Raw genomic sequence first — 16,785 nt, forward strand, 5'->3', positions numbered from 1 at the left:
AAAAATTAAAGAAATTATAAAAGAAAATGATATAAATATAATTATTTTATTTATATAAAATAATAAATACATTAATTAAATTATTTTTAAATAAATAATTTAATTATCTTAATTTAAAATATTATTACTTTAATTATCTTAATTAATATTTATATTTTATTAGTCATGTCAACACTAAACACATAATTTAATAATAATGATTTAAAAAGGAACACCAAAAAAAATGTTATGATCTAAAATTAAAAAAATTTCCGGGGACTAAAACTGTAAAACAAATTAGTCATATATAGTATTAACTTTTCAACTTCTACTTTCTGTATAGCAAATGAGAAGAGAAAGACATGAAAATGTGTAAAAATAAAAAATAAATTAGTTGGTGTTGTTAGATAAAAGAGAATGGAATTGAAGTGTGTAAAATTAAATATAGGACCTATAGGGGAAAGAAAAGAAAAGAAAAGAAAAACCTCTCAAATAAGAGAAAAGTAGAAAAATTCTAATGGCTCGAAAAATAAAATGACGTTAACACCCTCTCCATCATCCGTGTTATTCATTCATGCCCTTCGTCTTGTTGCTGAAGTTTTGTGTTTTTTTTTTATTACTTGAAAAGATCTTGAATCAGTACCAGTAAAGTAACTCACGAAGCAAGGTAAGCCAATGGTGGTTTGGCAAATAAACTAATCATCAATTATGCTAACAGCAATTTCTTAGGCATATAATGGATTATGTCATAAACATTATTAGTTATTTACCTCCTTGTGTCTATTTCTGGTTTACATAATCGATTATATGGTAAAAATATAATTGATTGTAAACCTATAATTTAAAAAAAAAATGAAATTGAGTAGTTAAGGGATAAAATCATAATTGAGTTAATTAATAATATAATTTAACTATATTCTTTGATTAGGAAAAAAATTAAAAATATAAATTCCCTTAATGTTTTCCTTTCATTTCTCTCCTCACCTGTTTCTTTTTGCCAAAACAAACGCTAATGAACCCAAATTATAGAAACAACGGACCCAAGCTTTGAAGTTGAGAACGAATACTTTCGTTCAGCCAACAAAAAAATAATTTTCATTAATTACTTACATAAATCAATAAATACAATATTGGGTGTTTAACAAAACATTCTTCTCTCTCTACCCTTCCCATTCTTGTCAGTAATGGCTAGCTAGATGCTAAACCCCTGCTGCTGCTGCTGCTTCTCTGAACCCAAAAATAGCATTCAACAAATGCCACCAGCAATAATTCTCGAGTACCACGTAGTAGTAGATTTGCAATCAATAATCTATACGCAATCGCCGCAATTCAGATTTGAATGTTGATACAGAACTCAGAGTTCTACGAGCAAGATTCCGAATGTCTTCTCGTGAACAATCTCGTGATATCCGAACAAGCTCCCAAAGAGCACCTCCACTAATCAAGTCCTTTGCATTCACTTCTGCAATATTTATAACCTTGGATTTTGAAGTTTACATGAAAGAATGTATATTTAGAAAAACTGAAAGATGATGAGAAGTCACATTACCATGCTGTGCCAAGTGGCATAGTGCAAGCTCAATGTGACGCCTGATTGGTGCTGCTTCATTATTAGCATTTTGTACTATCCACGGAAGGGCACCATCTTCTATCAAAAAAGATCTCCCACTTTTTATCCCTGAGAGAGCAAAATATGATTATAACAGCTACAAAATACCTCTTCATCTCGTTAAATATTTCGGTGGAAGTAAAGTGGAGAGCAAATTGACCATAATGGCTTGATTAAAAACATGAAATTCAACTTTAATTTAATCAATGCCGGACTTTTTTTCTTTTTTTTTTTGACATTGTAACAACTTTGTGTATTTTCTAATTATAACATAAAGTTTTAATATTTTCAGTGCTGAGAAATGAGAATCAAATAATAAGGAGGAAAGTAGACCTTGATTAGAAGCTCGAGACTCGCATTTTGCAAAGTTAGCGATTCCTCGTGCAACTTGGGAAAGGACATCAGGATGTCCACATCTCACAATTCCAAGTAAAGCCTTTATACCTCCCTGAGATCTGAGAGTCATCAATATTCTATCTGAAAACACGAAGACAAAATTATGAATGAACTTGAAAAGGATATATAGTAATGGAATATGAAGATAGCAATGATTTCAAATGCAAAATCTAAGTAAGCACCACTTTGAATATGCTTTAATGTAACAGAAACACCCGAATGAAGAATTCTCATTGACATGAAGCTAGGACAGGTTTTATACAATATGATGAAGTCAACTAACACATTTCATAAAGGAAATAGAAACACAGCTCTTGTTATGTCCAAAATAAGGTACATAAAAGTTTCGGCTTTACATGATTAATTCAAGCTAAACTAAATCCCTCTGCATAGCTAGATTGAAAGAGGTAGCATTTGCATAAAGTTTAATTGAGGGGTGTATCACCAAGGACGGCAAATTATTAGGATTAACAGGTGTTTTGATGAGCATTTGCAAATTAAATTTTATATGATCTATATAATGAAATTTGAGTTTGCTTAAATGTGGGTTAAAGTGATTTATGTTTAGATATTTTTATTTGAAAAATGATTCTATCATTAATAATGTAATATTATTGTTCGAGGGGAATGTTTATTTGCAAGAGCAACAAATTCATTTTTACATCAAAACCCACGTTTGGGCCAGAATCATGGTCATAAAAATTTTTCCAAACAAGATGGCAATTTCTCAAACCTACATGCACATGGTACAAATATATTTCGAAACAAATTATCGGTAGCCAATAATTATGAATACACCACCAACTTGACATCTTAAAGTAATTATCCCAATTGTATCTATGTGATAGCTAAAATTATATTTTCAGATATTTATCAACATAAATAAATGAAGTGCTAAAAAACAACAAATTATACCATTTCCACATAGATTAGCAATTGCCCCAGCAACCATTCGAAGAGTTTGTGGATCTTCAGCATCTGATGCAGTCATTGATAGCAGAGTAATTCCTCCTTCAGTCATAATAAGTTCTTGATTTGCTTCTGATTTACCACAAAGGAAAGGAGGACAATATCAATACTAACATTAACTAAATGCACAACCACAAATAATCTGAGCTAGTACCAAAGTATGAAGCAGGATCCAGTTTATCTAAAACATTAAAACAAAAAAACTACAATCAACATCACCATTCATAGCTAGATTGGCAATAGCCCCAGCAGCTACTCTGCGAACAGTTTCATCCTCGTATCTTCGAAGAAGCATCAGCAAGGAACTAAGACCACCAGCTTCAACAATTCTCTTTTGATTAGCCTCTGCATATTAGATTGAGACAAATCACTAAACAAATCATTCACATAACAAAAGACTCATGAGCATATAGCCATATACTACAACAGACCAGTTTCGTTTTTTGGAAGGCTTTAGTATGAAAGCACCAAAAATGTGGAAAGAACGAATAAATAGTCTGAAAGACAGGGACCAAGCGAAAACAGAGACTACACATTCATTTCAACATTCAATCAGACAAATTTTACAGAAAATTAACAGTGATGGGAAAAAAATTCCCACAAAAAAATAGAATTTTCCTGATGAATTGCAACTAATCCAAAATAGTCAAAGGCCAATATCTATCATGATTTAAAATATATATATATATATATATATATATATATATATATATATATGCAGCAAGATATACCACAATCACAAGACATTCAAGTTCAACATTAAAAAAAAAATTTAAAAAAAATTATGGCCTGTTTGGTTTATGAAAACATTTTATATTTTTTCCATTTGTGATTATTTGTGAAAATAGGAAATGAAAACAAAAAAAAAAAATTTCAAATTAAAAAGACTCCTAGCTCAAGAAGAAGTCATGTTTTCACAATCTTATGTTTGTTAACCAAACATAACGAAACAATTAGTAGAAAGTAGACGATGAAATATCATAAGCCTTAAGATGAGGTTAGCTTCTACCTTCAGCTGCTAGGTTGGCCACCACTTTCACAGCATGAATTCGTACATTGGCATCATCTGACTCCAGCAAAGACAAAATCTTTTGCAATCCAACTGTTGAAAAAAATAATGCAAGTCATACACAAGGACAATGTAAGATTTCAATTATAACTCAAACAACTGGTACCTTGCTCAAAGAGTGTAGCAACAGATGACTTCTGACCATTCCCAGTGTCCTTGAATTGGGAATGCCTAACTTGAGTCATGGAGGAATCAGTGGCAGAAAATGTGCTCCCAGAGCTTCCATTTTCCAAACACCTTCTCATCTATGGGGACATAACATTAATTCATACTGTATCAGAGATTCGAAGTTATGCTGAAAAGAAAATAATGCAAAAAGCAGCTAGAGGCTATTGAGACCAAAGAACCATAATTTCACAACTATTACTACCGATTTCAATGTGCTAGCCAAACTTTCTAATTTGATAAAACTTCCTTTTTAAGAACTTTACAATGCAAATGTGTCAGGAAAAGCAGAGAAACTAGCTTCTGGTTCTTCTGGTTCTAACAGCTAGCATATCATGCAGTTATTTGGTGTACTTAGTTGGAGAGAAGAGGCTCGTAATTTAATGAGTGTCTCTAAAGTCTAAACCATCACATTCGTTTAGAGTAGGATTATGTTATGACCTATATTTGGTGCTCTGCAAGTGCTTGTTTCAACTTTCTAGAATTTTCTACAGATGATACAAGAGCATTTTGTGTTTTATGGCCACTTTTCATTAAATCACTGCAAAGTCAATGACTCAATGTATGGAAAAAGAATCCAAGCTAAACACATTACCCAAGAACATGCAGAATGCTCAGTAACATAAAACAAATACCTGATCAGCTTCAAAATTCAATTGCAATAATTGACTTCGTAGTATTATTATTTCTTCTTCAAGTCTTTTTTTCTGATTAGCCTCATCCTCCAAGATGTTGCGAAGCTTTATAATCTCTACATCTTCTGCCTAGTAGACAAAAAGGTTTATCATATACCAGAATTCATTCTTGAAGAATGAATAGAAAAAAAATTCCGGTTATCTGAATTCTCACCTCTGCTTGCGTATGTTTCCCCAACTGACTTTTTAGACGTTCTACCTCTTCTTCAGCTGCCTTTCTCCGATTTCTTTCTGTTTCAAGCAGCATTTTGGCCTCAGCAACTTCATCTGCAGACGATGATGCAGGCCCCTGTGCCAAAAAAGCATAAAAAACTAAATCAGTAAAAAAAACAAAAAAAGAAAAGGTAAAAAATGTGAAAAGAAAATAATTCCACCAGCCAAATTGTTAAAACTTTTAACATTGGGACAGGTGAAGATTGATGTGTTAATCATAATATTTGTGTGTATAAATAAGTGTACAAATCATTTAGAAATGCACAAGAAATCATTCTTCCCATAATCCCATCCAAATCAAGTGCTGTGCCATAGAAACCTCTGAAAATTTCATCGTTCAATCCAAGCAAATTCACCATATGATAACATACATAACAATTAACCAAAAAAAAAAAATTGGTTCATTACCACTACCAAAACTATGAAAGCAAATAATCAATAATTGGTCCAGGAACCTACAACACACCCAACTACTAGCATTCGCCAAAAATGCCTAAAAAACAAAACAGTAAAACATGTCTAAAAAATAATCTCAGTTAATTTTTAAAAAAAAGTGGAAAAAGAATCCATCTCCAGATTGCAATAGAAGTTAATATTGTTTAAAAAGGAATATACCTCTCCATTATCAGCCACAAAATTATTGCAGTCATGTCTTTCTTGATTCAACACCAACTTCTGCTCCAGCTCCTTAACCAATTCCATGTACTCCATCTGGCATTTTAGTCTCTCTTTCTACAGGGTACAATCATACAACTCCATGTAAGAAATTGAGCAAAGCTTACAAATGTTACCCCCAAAAAAAACATAAAAAGTTAGCATCTTAAGTGAACTAGGTTAAAAAAAAGTCACGACAGTACTCCTATACTTTAGACTCACGAAAAAGTAAAAAAATAAATAAACAAATAAATAAAGAGGATAGGAAGGTCGCACGTTAGATTCATCCTAAAATACTGTCTAGAAAACCTAAGAGATACAGATGTCAGAAACTTCATAAAAGTATTCAACCCGCACAAAAACCCACTTTATTCAGATAGATCACATTTTTATCCTCAAAACGCATAAGCTGGGACATTTTTTATTAGAAAATAACACTTCACAGAGTCCATACTTCCACAACAAGACATGAACCCTGCTTAATTAAGTCATACCCCAAATTTACAGGACTGTAGTTAGTTTCTGTTCGCAGCACTGGGGCTGGAACAACACCCAAATCAATTAGAAAAAATATAACGGTCCTGCATCAATTACAATAACAACAGTTTAAACCCTAGTCTATTAGCATAGAGCATTTTGCATAATAATTACAAAACATTTCAAAAAACCACAAGACTTTGGCTTAAAAAAGAATAAGTAGATCTTTTGTATAGATGATAGAACAAACCTCTAGTGCATCTGCAAAATTCCTCTCAACCTCAGCAATACGACATTGTGCCTCCAAATTTACTTTTTCAACTTCATCCTCAAAAGCTTTCTGCTGCCTCTCATTTTCAGCAATAAGCTTATCTAATTGTATCTCAAGCTTTCGAGATAAGCTTTTATAATCAAATTCCTCCTTTATTTTCAGCATATTCTCAACTTTCATCGCCTAATAATACAAAAATAGACATTAATCCATCTGTCACTAAAACAGCAAATCATATGAATTATCACCAAAGTTTTTTCATTTTAAATAATAATAAGAACATCAAATTAATGTATTTAATTTAATAACAACCTTTGATGCTAGATATCTCTAAAAATGGTATTTGAAAATACCCCCCAACACAGACATAAAAATACTTCAAATATAAAAATGTACAATGAAACAGGTCTTATGGCATATAAATTTAATAATTTTTAATTCATACTGTATGAATAGAATGATTAGAATCTATATATGGAAGTACAGATCTCAAATAGGAACCTGACCCTTTGGCCGAACAATATGGTACTAGAAGTCTCTCCTCGGTGACGTGGAGATGGGCCAATAGTCACAATCAATGAAGTCCTAGCTGTGCCTGCAAATGATCAGAAAGCAAATAGGAATAGAGTCCAAGAAGAATATTGGAATCTGATACAAAGACTGAGACAAAGATACTGTAAATATGCCAATCAAGGATTTACGAAACCAGTTTCATAAAACATAAATGACATCTCACTCAAATATTTGATCACATAAAGTTGAAGAACTGAAAAGGATACAGTGCTAAGATATCTGAAAAACAGATTAAGGCGTTTTACCTCCAAAAGAATCACGAAGCATCCTGGTGAGCTTTGAATCGCGAAATGGAACATGAGCATTGTTCTCTGCTAGAGCATTAATACATTTTCCCAGTGAACTAAGTGAAAGATTGATAGATTTAGCTTCCTCTAGCATGTGCCCTTCACTTCCTGGTGAGGAAAAAGAGGGGGAATGCAAAGTTTCAGCACATACCAACATAATAACAGAAGCTACCAAATCATTGAAGTTAACATAGAATGAACATACAAATTTCAAAGGCCACAAGAAACAAGGAACATTGGAGCATGTTTGGTTTGGGAAAATGTTTATTTATTTTTATTTTCTGTTTTCATTTTTAATTACAAAAAATGTCATCTTATTTTCATTGTTTCCTATTTTCAAAAGGTTGCATAGGAAAACAGTAAGAACAATAAAAGAGATATGTTCAATATTACATAAACAAATATTTGAAAACAGAAAAATAAACGAAAACATGGTGACACTTTTGCAATTAAAAGTGAAAACAAAAAACATTTTCTGTAAGTAAAAGACACTTCAAGGGTAATTGGTTTTCAACTTTTATTTTAAATTATGTTTTTACTAATAATTACAAAAGTGCCACATCATTATTAACATTTTTTCCTATTCTCAAGATTGTGATGGAAATAATGAAAACAACCCTTAACAAAATCTTGATAACAAGAAACAAAATAAAAAGTAAAAACATGGGCCATTTTCACTTTTTCCTCCACTAAAATCTTGAAAACAAAATAAAACAAAAATAGGGCAACACTTTTCTAATATATTTCTATTATATTTGAGGGGGCTGGCAAAATGTAATGTTTCCTTCTCAAAACTATCATATCATATCATATACTATTATATTACTAATATTATTACATTATATCAATATAAACATATGTGCTACAATGATATACTCATTTTTTATATTATAATTACATCATATATAGATATATTATTGGAAATCTCACATTGAGTGTTCATAAGGCCAAAGTAATATATAAATGAGGGGACAACTCTCACCTTACACGCCAATTTTGTAAAGTTGAGCTAAACACAAACCCACATTTTAAAATGATATCAAAATCTGTCCCAGCGATAGTTGTTAGACCTATCAGATTACCCGCAAATGTCTAATCTGGCAAACTTCACACTCAAGATGTTTATTCTTCAACTATGGGTGAGGGTTAAAGTTCCTACATCTACTAGTAATAGAACTAAAATAGTGTACATAGGTGGGGAAAAACAAACACCTTACAAGTCGATTTTGTGAGATTTAGTTGAACTCAAAGCCGCATTCTAAGCCATACATACAATAATACTATTTATATATATATATTATTGTAATTGTCATATAATAATATATGATTTTATATTAGTTAAAGTCTACGAAATAACAAATATTTAAATAACTAGAAGTAGAACAGTTTACATGTGCTATGCAAGGTTTAGTGAAAATAAAAATATAAAAATACAAAAAAGGAGAGTAAAAGAGAGAGGATGCAGGATACGTTATAAAAAACTGAAGCAGAAGTTTGTGCGCCCATGTAAAAATGCACACAGATTCAACATGTGGAAAGTGAATGGTGGCTGGAAAGTTTTTATTGTAATATATGATCATTAGGAAGAAAATTTTAGTAAGAGTTATATACCATGCTTCATTGTAGTTATTTTACTATATGTATAATTGAGGATTCATCAAACAAAACACTTTCTTGCCCATTTTTCCATCCCATATTTGTATGATTTTCCCATCCATTTTTCCTGCTTATTTCAATTATTTTTCTAGCCATTTTTTCTTGTTCATTTGATAAAAAATTTCACTCACATCATTTTTCCAGCTCCCCGACCCCACCCCAACCTAAGACCTGTTACATTTTTTCAACCAAATAATAGAATAAATTTATGATTGCATAATATTATAAATACATTCTAATTAATTTCTTTTTAGAATAAATTAAAATAAAATGTTTTATTTTATGACGTCATTTTATGTAATATTTTTTCTTCTAATTTTAAAATATGAATTGAATTGTGAGTGTATTTATTTTGTATAAATTACTCAAATAATAGAGTAATTATTTTATTTATTATGGCTGATCACATTTTATTCTTAATATGGAAGCATATGTTTGACCTTAATGCTTATCAATGAGGTGGGTATAAAAAGTTCCATGGACAATAAAAAAAAAAAATTAAAAAATTCAAAGAATGTGATTGACATATTTTTGTGTTAATGGTGTTGTAATTAGTGTTTGGTAAGAATGTGATTGGCGTTGTTGGGGACGTTGGAACATCTGGGAGTACGGAATTGAAGAAAAACAGGAATGTCATGTTACAACTCACAGTGCCCCCCCTCCCCCCACCCCAAAAAGAATGTACTAGAACAAATGATAAATAGTAGGGAATTAAAATGTTCAATTCATGGAACATGGACCGTGTTTATTTTGCCGTTAGAAAAATATTTTCCAATACTTTTTAATTTTTAATAAAAAAACAATTATTTTTTAATATAAATTTGTAGCTAAAAGTAAATTTAAATATTTATTTAATCATTTTAAAATTAATTATATTTAAATTTAAAATAAATAAACCTGAATTGATCCGACAAATGTAATAATCTAAACCAAATTTATTGTTTTAGATTAATTTGGTTAATTTTACAATAAATTTGAAAAAAAATAATTTACAATTAGTTTTTTTTTTTCTTTTTTTTTGTGTGTGAACCATGGTATTCTCGACAGGAAGTGGATTGATCTTTTGAGGTATTACAATTACAACTTCATTATCATATTTCAAGTAAAAAAGATTAATAAGATATATTAAATTATAACTGTAAAAAAGTTATGAATCTTAAATAAGATCATAACGAAAAATATTTTATTAAGAGTTGTATGATTTATTGTAGTTATTTTACTATTATCTACATATTATAATTGAGGATTCATCAAACAAAACACTTTCTCGCCCATTTTTCCAACCCAATTGTATGATTTTCCCATCCACTTTTCCTTCTTGTTCAATTATTTTTCTAGGCCATGTTTTCTTGTTCATTTGATGGAAATTTTTCACCCATTTTCATCATTTTTCCAGGCATTTTTTTCCCACCTAACACTTATTTACATTTTTTTCCACTAACTTGAATTATTCTCTCCTGCCCATTTTATTCTCACTCATTTACATTGTTTTTTAGGCCCATTCTCCTACTCATTCACATAATTTTTTTCTTCCTGCTCATTTGAATGGTTTTTCCTTCCTTTTTCCAGCATACAGCATGTATGCACACACAACAAATGCCTCGTGGAGAAGACACACTCAAACAAGAATTATAGATTTATGACATTCATATTTACACATAAACAAGTCTTAAGTTAAATACACACCTGATTTATGGACACGTTCTGAACCTGCTAAATCTACCACAACCAACTTGCTCTTCCGAACAAGCGGTTTTGAAGGTTTAGTCAAGTGAGAGGCATCACCATTTTGACTAGATACAATATCCTCACTTTCCAAGACAGACCTCTTAATATGTACCTGTGTGAGAAACAAAAACAAAAAAAAAATCACCAAGACTTGATAATAAAGTAATTTTAAGAATCAGAAAACAGTGACTAACTGGTTTCCTTGGTTTGTGACATATATATTAAAAACAAAAGGTAAACAAAAGGAAAGGTAATCAAAACAAAGTTTTTTCTTTCACCATCAGAATAGCATGACTGCGGGAAGATTCGGTATTCAATTTTGTGTTAGCAGCTACTCGATTAGCTTCCCCTACTCTTAACAACTCCAAAATACTCTGTTGGTCTGTGATTTCTACAAGAGTTGCCCCGGGCAAAGATACATCACCATTTCTTGGGTCTTCCACTATAGGAATATTATCGTTTGCTGGATTAAGCAAGTCCTGGAGAGTCTCCATGTAAAGCTACACATTTTCGGGAGACAAATGTGAGTAAAATAGCCTAGAATAGTTATAATACAAAAACAATAGGGCACAACCTCAATGGAAACAAGAAGATAAAAGTCAATAAAACAGTAATGCACATGTAAGTATACAACCTGTAGATACGAGACTGTGACAGAATCAGTATCTGGAGATAAGTCGGCAAAAATATCCTCCATGGAACGAACCATGATACCACGATCAGAGGCATCACCATCCCCTAGTCGTCCAAGGGTAAAAGTTTTCCCAGTTCCAGTTTGACCATAAGCCATCACAGTCCCATTGTAACCATCAAGAACACTCTACAAACCAGACATCAAACACGTATTAAGCTATAGAGCATTGAGGAAATGTGATATGACAATGTCTTGATGAATAGAATGTATAATAAAGTAGGTATAATGATAGCTAAGTAAAGGAATGATGATTATCAAATCATAAACAACACCGATATAAAGCAGAGTTAGATAAGAATAGCTCAGTAAAGGATGTTAACGAAAAATTAGGATATGCACCATTATAACAGACCTCCACAACTGGCTTAGCCACAACTTCATAGACGCGTTTCTGTGAAGCAAATTCGGTAAGCACCTCATCGAACTCATAAGTGTCCGAATCCCAATTGTTTCTACGAAGTTTCAGTCTTTTAAGCTGAAGGATATTTAAACACAAATCGATAAACATTAAACAAGGCTTATGCATAAAACAATCAAAGAATATACTACAAAGCAAAGAAAAACCAAAAACCAACACAGTTAGTTATTAATAAAATAAAATGAATGTACCTCTGGTTGTACTTCAACACAGTCAGCAAAATCAGCATCCGCCATCATTTCTTCAGCATTTCGTGGTCTCAATCTTACAGCCACTCGAACTCTTCCAGGCACTGTACACAAAAATGATAATATAACAAGTGTAGCAAATAGCAATACCATCATACCAGCAAGCACAACAGAGAGAGAGCGAGAGAGAGAGAGAGATTTTAATAGCCACATTTTTTCAAGCATTGGCTTTCAATCAAAATATAAAAAATACAAGTACAACTATGTTGCAAGGAATTTAAACTTCTAAACCCAGATATATCTAGAACTTCTAGAATTATAAGTGGCCATAAAGGGGCCCTTAAACCCTATACCATCGACATGCAATAAGTTGTTCTGTAGCCTTTTTACTATTATTAATTCCTACCAGATTGCAATAGGTGGAAAATGATACAGACACAGGAGCACACATGAGCCCAAAATGTTTATTTAGTTGCTAGACAACGAACCTCTGTTTAAAGTAAAGGCTTTAGCCTGATTTATTTTATTTGCCTGGATTTCAAGAGTAATCAAGTGGGTACCAAACCCCAGTTGGTCCATTCCCAAGCACGAATGGAGTGCTCTTTTCTCCCCAACAGACCAACACAAGGGGAGCTTCAGTCAGTCTACCTCAGTCCCATATCATCTATATATGGGACAGGAAAACCCTATGTCACCCAATAACACTCTAGCTTTTAGGAGTGGATTCTCCTCTACAACAGCAAGTTCCTGCTGAGCTGAGCATAAACACAAGATTAAGTGGATATTTGCCTTTGATTACATAATCTACATCTAAAATGCTACTTTAAGACTAGCCTTTTGTGAAATGAAAATACAACCTATGTCATGTGTTGAATATCTCACATCAACTAATGATATGGTCAAAATAGAGTACTTAAGAGCTGGGCAACCCTCACCTCTTGAACTAGCTTTTAGGATTGAGTTAGTCTTAAACTCAAATTTTAATATCATCAGGGACCAGATAATAGAGTTATTTTAACATTCAAACCACGATTTCCCTACAATGACTTGCAAGCAACATGTTAGTCCAACTCCAATGCCAGTTGCCTCCGTGGTTCTTAAAGGTAGGAAACGGTTCTTCTCTCCATGCACAATTGGAGCAAATTAAGTTGACAGCCACGTGTAAGAACCATTCTTGTATAAGAACGGTTACTAAAAATTAAACAATATTTTTCCAACATCAACCATTTCCACCAAGTAATTTAAGAACTCAAAAATAGGTTCTACCATTGGAGTAAAATACAGCGGGAGTTGCCATCTTACACGGTAGAGCGAGACCCACCAAAAAAACCTTAAGAACTCAAAATGAGTTTTAGCATTTTAGATGATCATTCATATAGACAATGCAAACCTAAAAGAACAAATATCTCACATCACACTACTCCTCTAAACCCCTTTCCCTACAAACCCTCCCACCACACACAAAAGCGGAACAAACCCCGCACTCACATCTTCACCCCAAGCTCTAACGACACAACATATCCAGCACCTCAGATCTAAAACACACTCGAAGCAGATAATCAACCAATCAACATCCATCCAGTGCAATGCAACTAAACAGCTAGCTTCCCAAATCCTAATTCACCTAACAGTCTTAATTCCTCAAAAAAAAATAAAACACAGATTGAGCACCAGAAGATAAAGACTAAGCAAGCAAGCAACAACAACCAATGAGAGCCACACGCATCTATAAACACGAACAAAACGCAGCGTGTCGTAAGCAATCCCTCTAAGAAGTGAGAATAATTAGGTCACACGAAAAGTCAAAATGATGAGAGAACGGAATCATCCACAAACAGCGAGCGAGCGAGCGAGCGAGAGAGAGAGAGAGAGGAAGAGGTTGATTATTGCGTTGGAAAACGTAGTTAGAGGTACATTCTGATTCTGTGTAGAGTGTAGGCACGTAGCACATCCAGAGAGGCAGGGAGAGGGGGCTCACCGGCGTGGGAGTTTCTGGCGGGGCGGCGAAGGGCGGATCCCGGCGAGGGGGAGGAGGGGCGGAGGCGGGGCTTGAGGGGACGATCGAACTTAGCGCTTCCCCTTTGGACGCCGTTGCGGTTGGACGCCATACTGCGTGGAGAAGGAGGACGAAGAAGAGAAACAACAACAACTGAAGAACTCCTGGTGGGACCCACCGTTACTTGATGGAGTAAGAGAGAGAGTGTGTGGGGGTCATAGTGGCGCCCCTCTCTTCACAAAATTTAGTTTCACCTTCTCAAAAAAATATATATATATATATATTATTTTTCCAATTTTATCCAACAAAAACTAAAAATTGAAACCCGAAGCAGTAGGGTTGATCCACACTTAAGCAAGGTCAAGGGTTCGAATCCTGTCTTGTATATACAACTGCATTAAATCTTGAAGTCAGTTATCTCATCCTTTGAGGTGCCTCCAACGAGAAAATTAGTCACTGTTATCGGCCCCTAAATACTCTATGGACGAAAAAAAAAAACTAAAAATTGAACCAAAAATTCTAATAACCAAATTTAAGCCACCTATATTCTTGGGAACTGGCATTTTAATATTTTATTAAAAAAAATTAAGCTTTATTATTTAAAATAATTTAATTTTTTTAATCTGGTTTTTAAGATACTCATTAAAAACTTAACAATATTACTACAAGTGACAATTTATGATTGCATAATAGCATAAATAACATTCTAATTAATTTCATTTTAGAAGAAAATATGTTTTATTTTATGACGTCATTTTATGTAGTCTTTTTCTTCTAATGTGAAAACATGAATTGAATTGTGAATTTACTTATTTTGAATAAAAAAAACTCGAATAATTTTGTTTAATTATGTTTGATGACATTTTATTCTTAATATGGAAGCAAAAGTTTGACCTTAACGCTTATGAATGAGGTGAGTATAAAAAGTTTCATGGATAATAAAAACATATTAAATTTATAAATAAATAAAAAAAAATGAAAGAATGTGATTGATAATATTTGTGTGTAATGGTGTTGTAATTACTAATTAGTGTTTGGTAAGAGTGGGATTGGTGCCGTTGGTCGTTGGGGGCGTTGGAGCATAGGGAGTACGGAATTTAATGTCATGTTAGTGTTACACACTCTCATGTTGGAATTCAAATAATCAATTTATAGAATATGTTATGGGGCCGTGTTTATTTTCCCGTTACAAATTTTCCAACGATTGTTATATTATAAAAGATTAAATATGCTTTTAGCTTTCAATTTTATTTTTAATTTCTTAAATTTAAAACTATTATGTTTAATTTCTGTAATTTTTAAAAAAATTTATTTTAATCTTTTAATTTACTAATAATATATCTAAAAATGACAAATTGAGATAGTTATATATTATTATACAAGTTTAATGTGATACTTTTATTAATAAGGATACCGATAAATAGATTATATGCGATAATATTTGATAAATTTTTTATAAAATTTAAATATAAAAATTAAAATTGTATTTTTTTCCTTAAATTATAGAAATTAAAAAAAATTAAATTTAAAAGATTAAAAATAAATTTACCTTAAATTTGAAAAATTAAGAATATATTTAAATCTAGTATAAATCAAATTTAGATTAATTTGATTGATTAATTTTGTTATAAAATTGAATGAAAATAATTATAATTAATTTTTAAACTGAAATATTATTGTTAAAAAAATATTTGTTAATATACTAAAGCTTATTTAACATATTAATTATATAGATAGATCAAACTTTCATTACGTGTTTATTACAATTATTAGATTTTTAATTTTGGACAAATATGATTAGTTGACAACTATTTTTTATCTTTAAACAAGTAAATTTATATATTTTAGACTAATTTTTTTTTTTATTTTGGTTTTGTCTTTTTATAAAAAATTAGCTTTTTATTTGATTAAGTATTTATGGTTATGTTTATTATACAACTTCATTATCATATTTCAAGTAAAAATATTAATGAGATATATAAAATTATACGGTAAAAAAAGTTACTCCATGTATCGATTAAAATATTTAAAAATAAAGAACATTTTTAGTTTGTAATGATTTTAAACTTTATATAAAAAAAAGTAACATTTATGGATTCAAACATCAAATATATAAGAAATTGTTTTTTAATTTAAATCAAATAAATTATATTTATTTAAGTTAGTTTACGTAACACTATGTATTTTGATTATATTTGTCATTTTATTAAAATATTTGTTGTTGTGATTTATTGAATAATTATTGAGAAATTTAAATAATTTAGAAATATTTACGAGTTTCAATCGTTAAACAAAGTTTAAGTTTGACATGTTAAAGAAAGGTATATATAAAAGGTAGTTTTTAAGAAGTGAACCTTATAAGTGTATTTCTTTTATATAAAAAAATTAAAGAAAAGTTAAAAAGGAGAACTTTAGAACTTGAGGAGAATCGCTTTTTCTTTTGAACCCACAAATTTCTTCCCTCCCTTCCCTAATAGTGGATCTTGCGGTTGTTGGTGTGATTCAGAGCTTCAAAGTCGAGAATCAAAGAGTCAGTTGTTGTACAGAGTTGGTTGAGAGAACTTTGTTTCCTTCTTTCCTTGATTTTACTAGGATTATAGACAAAGGAAGTTAGGACTTAACTCATTGACGATTTTATGTCCTTGTATGTTGCCAAATCGTCACTAAATTCATGGTTTTGTTAATGTTTGAGATGGAAAATTGAAAGTGGTGAGTTTTGGTGTTGTTGAGAGTGTTGAGATGAATTTG

The 16,785-nt window shown here is 31.5% G+C and overlaps 1 protein-coding gene across 1 annotated transcript; it reads right to left on the bottom strand.

Annotated features, from left to right (window-relative positions):
• Nucleotides 1-1,046: 1,046 nt before the first annotated feature.
• On the bottom strand, nucleotides 1,047-14,270 carry ARK2 (armadillo repeat kinesin 2). The gene is made up of 19 exons (XM_020363909.3): nucleotides 14,020-14,270; nucleotides 12,045-12,145; nucleotides 11,788-11,910; nucleotides 11,376-11,561; nucleotides 11,020-11,241; nucleotides 10,700-10,853; nucleotides 7,316-7,465; nucleotides 7,004-7,092; nucleotides 6,477-6,680; nucleotides 5,711-5,827; nucleotides 5,037-5,171; nucleotides 4,823-4,951; nucleotides 4,129-4,267; nucleotides 3,963-4,055; nucleotides 3,173-3,298; nucleotides 2,900-3,025; nucleotides 1,922-2,065; nucleotides 1,529-1,657; nucleotides 1,047-1,441 (listed from the first exon to the last, which is right to left on the bottom strand). Exons 1-19 carry the CDS (start codon nucleotides 14,147-14,149, stop codon nucleotides 1,281-1,283), a joined length of 2,658 nt encoding a protein of 885 aa, XP_020219498.2. The 5' UTR covers nucleotides 14,150-14,270; the 3' UTR covers nucleotides 1,047-1,280.
• Between the last annotated feature and the right edge of the window lie 2,515 nt (nucleotides 14,271-16,785).

This window comes from Cajanus cajan, chromosome 4 (assembly GCF_000230855.2).
Source record: "Cajanus cajan strain Asha chromosome 4, NIPB_CcT2T_4, whole genome shotgun sequence".
In the NCBI taxonomy this organism is placed as follows: Eukaryota; Viridiplantae; Streptophyta; class Magnoliopsida; order Fabales; family Fabaceae; genus Cajanus; species Cajanus cajan.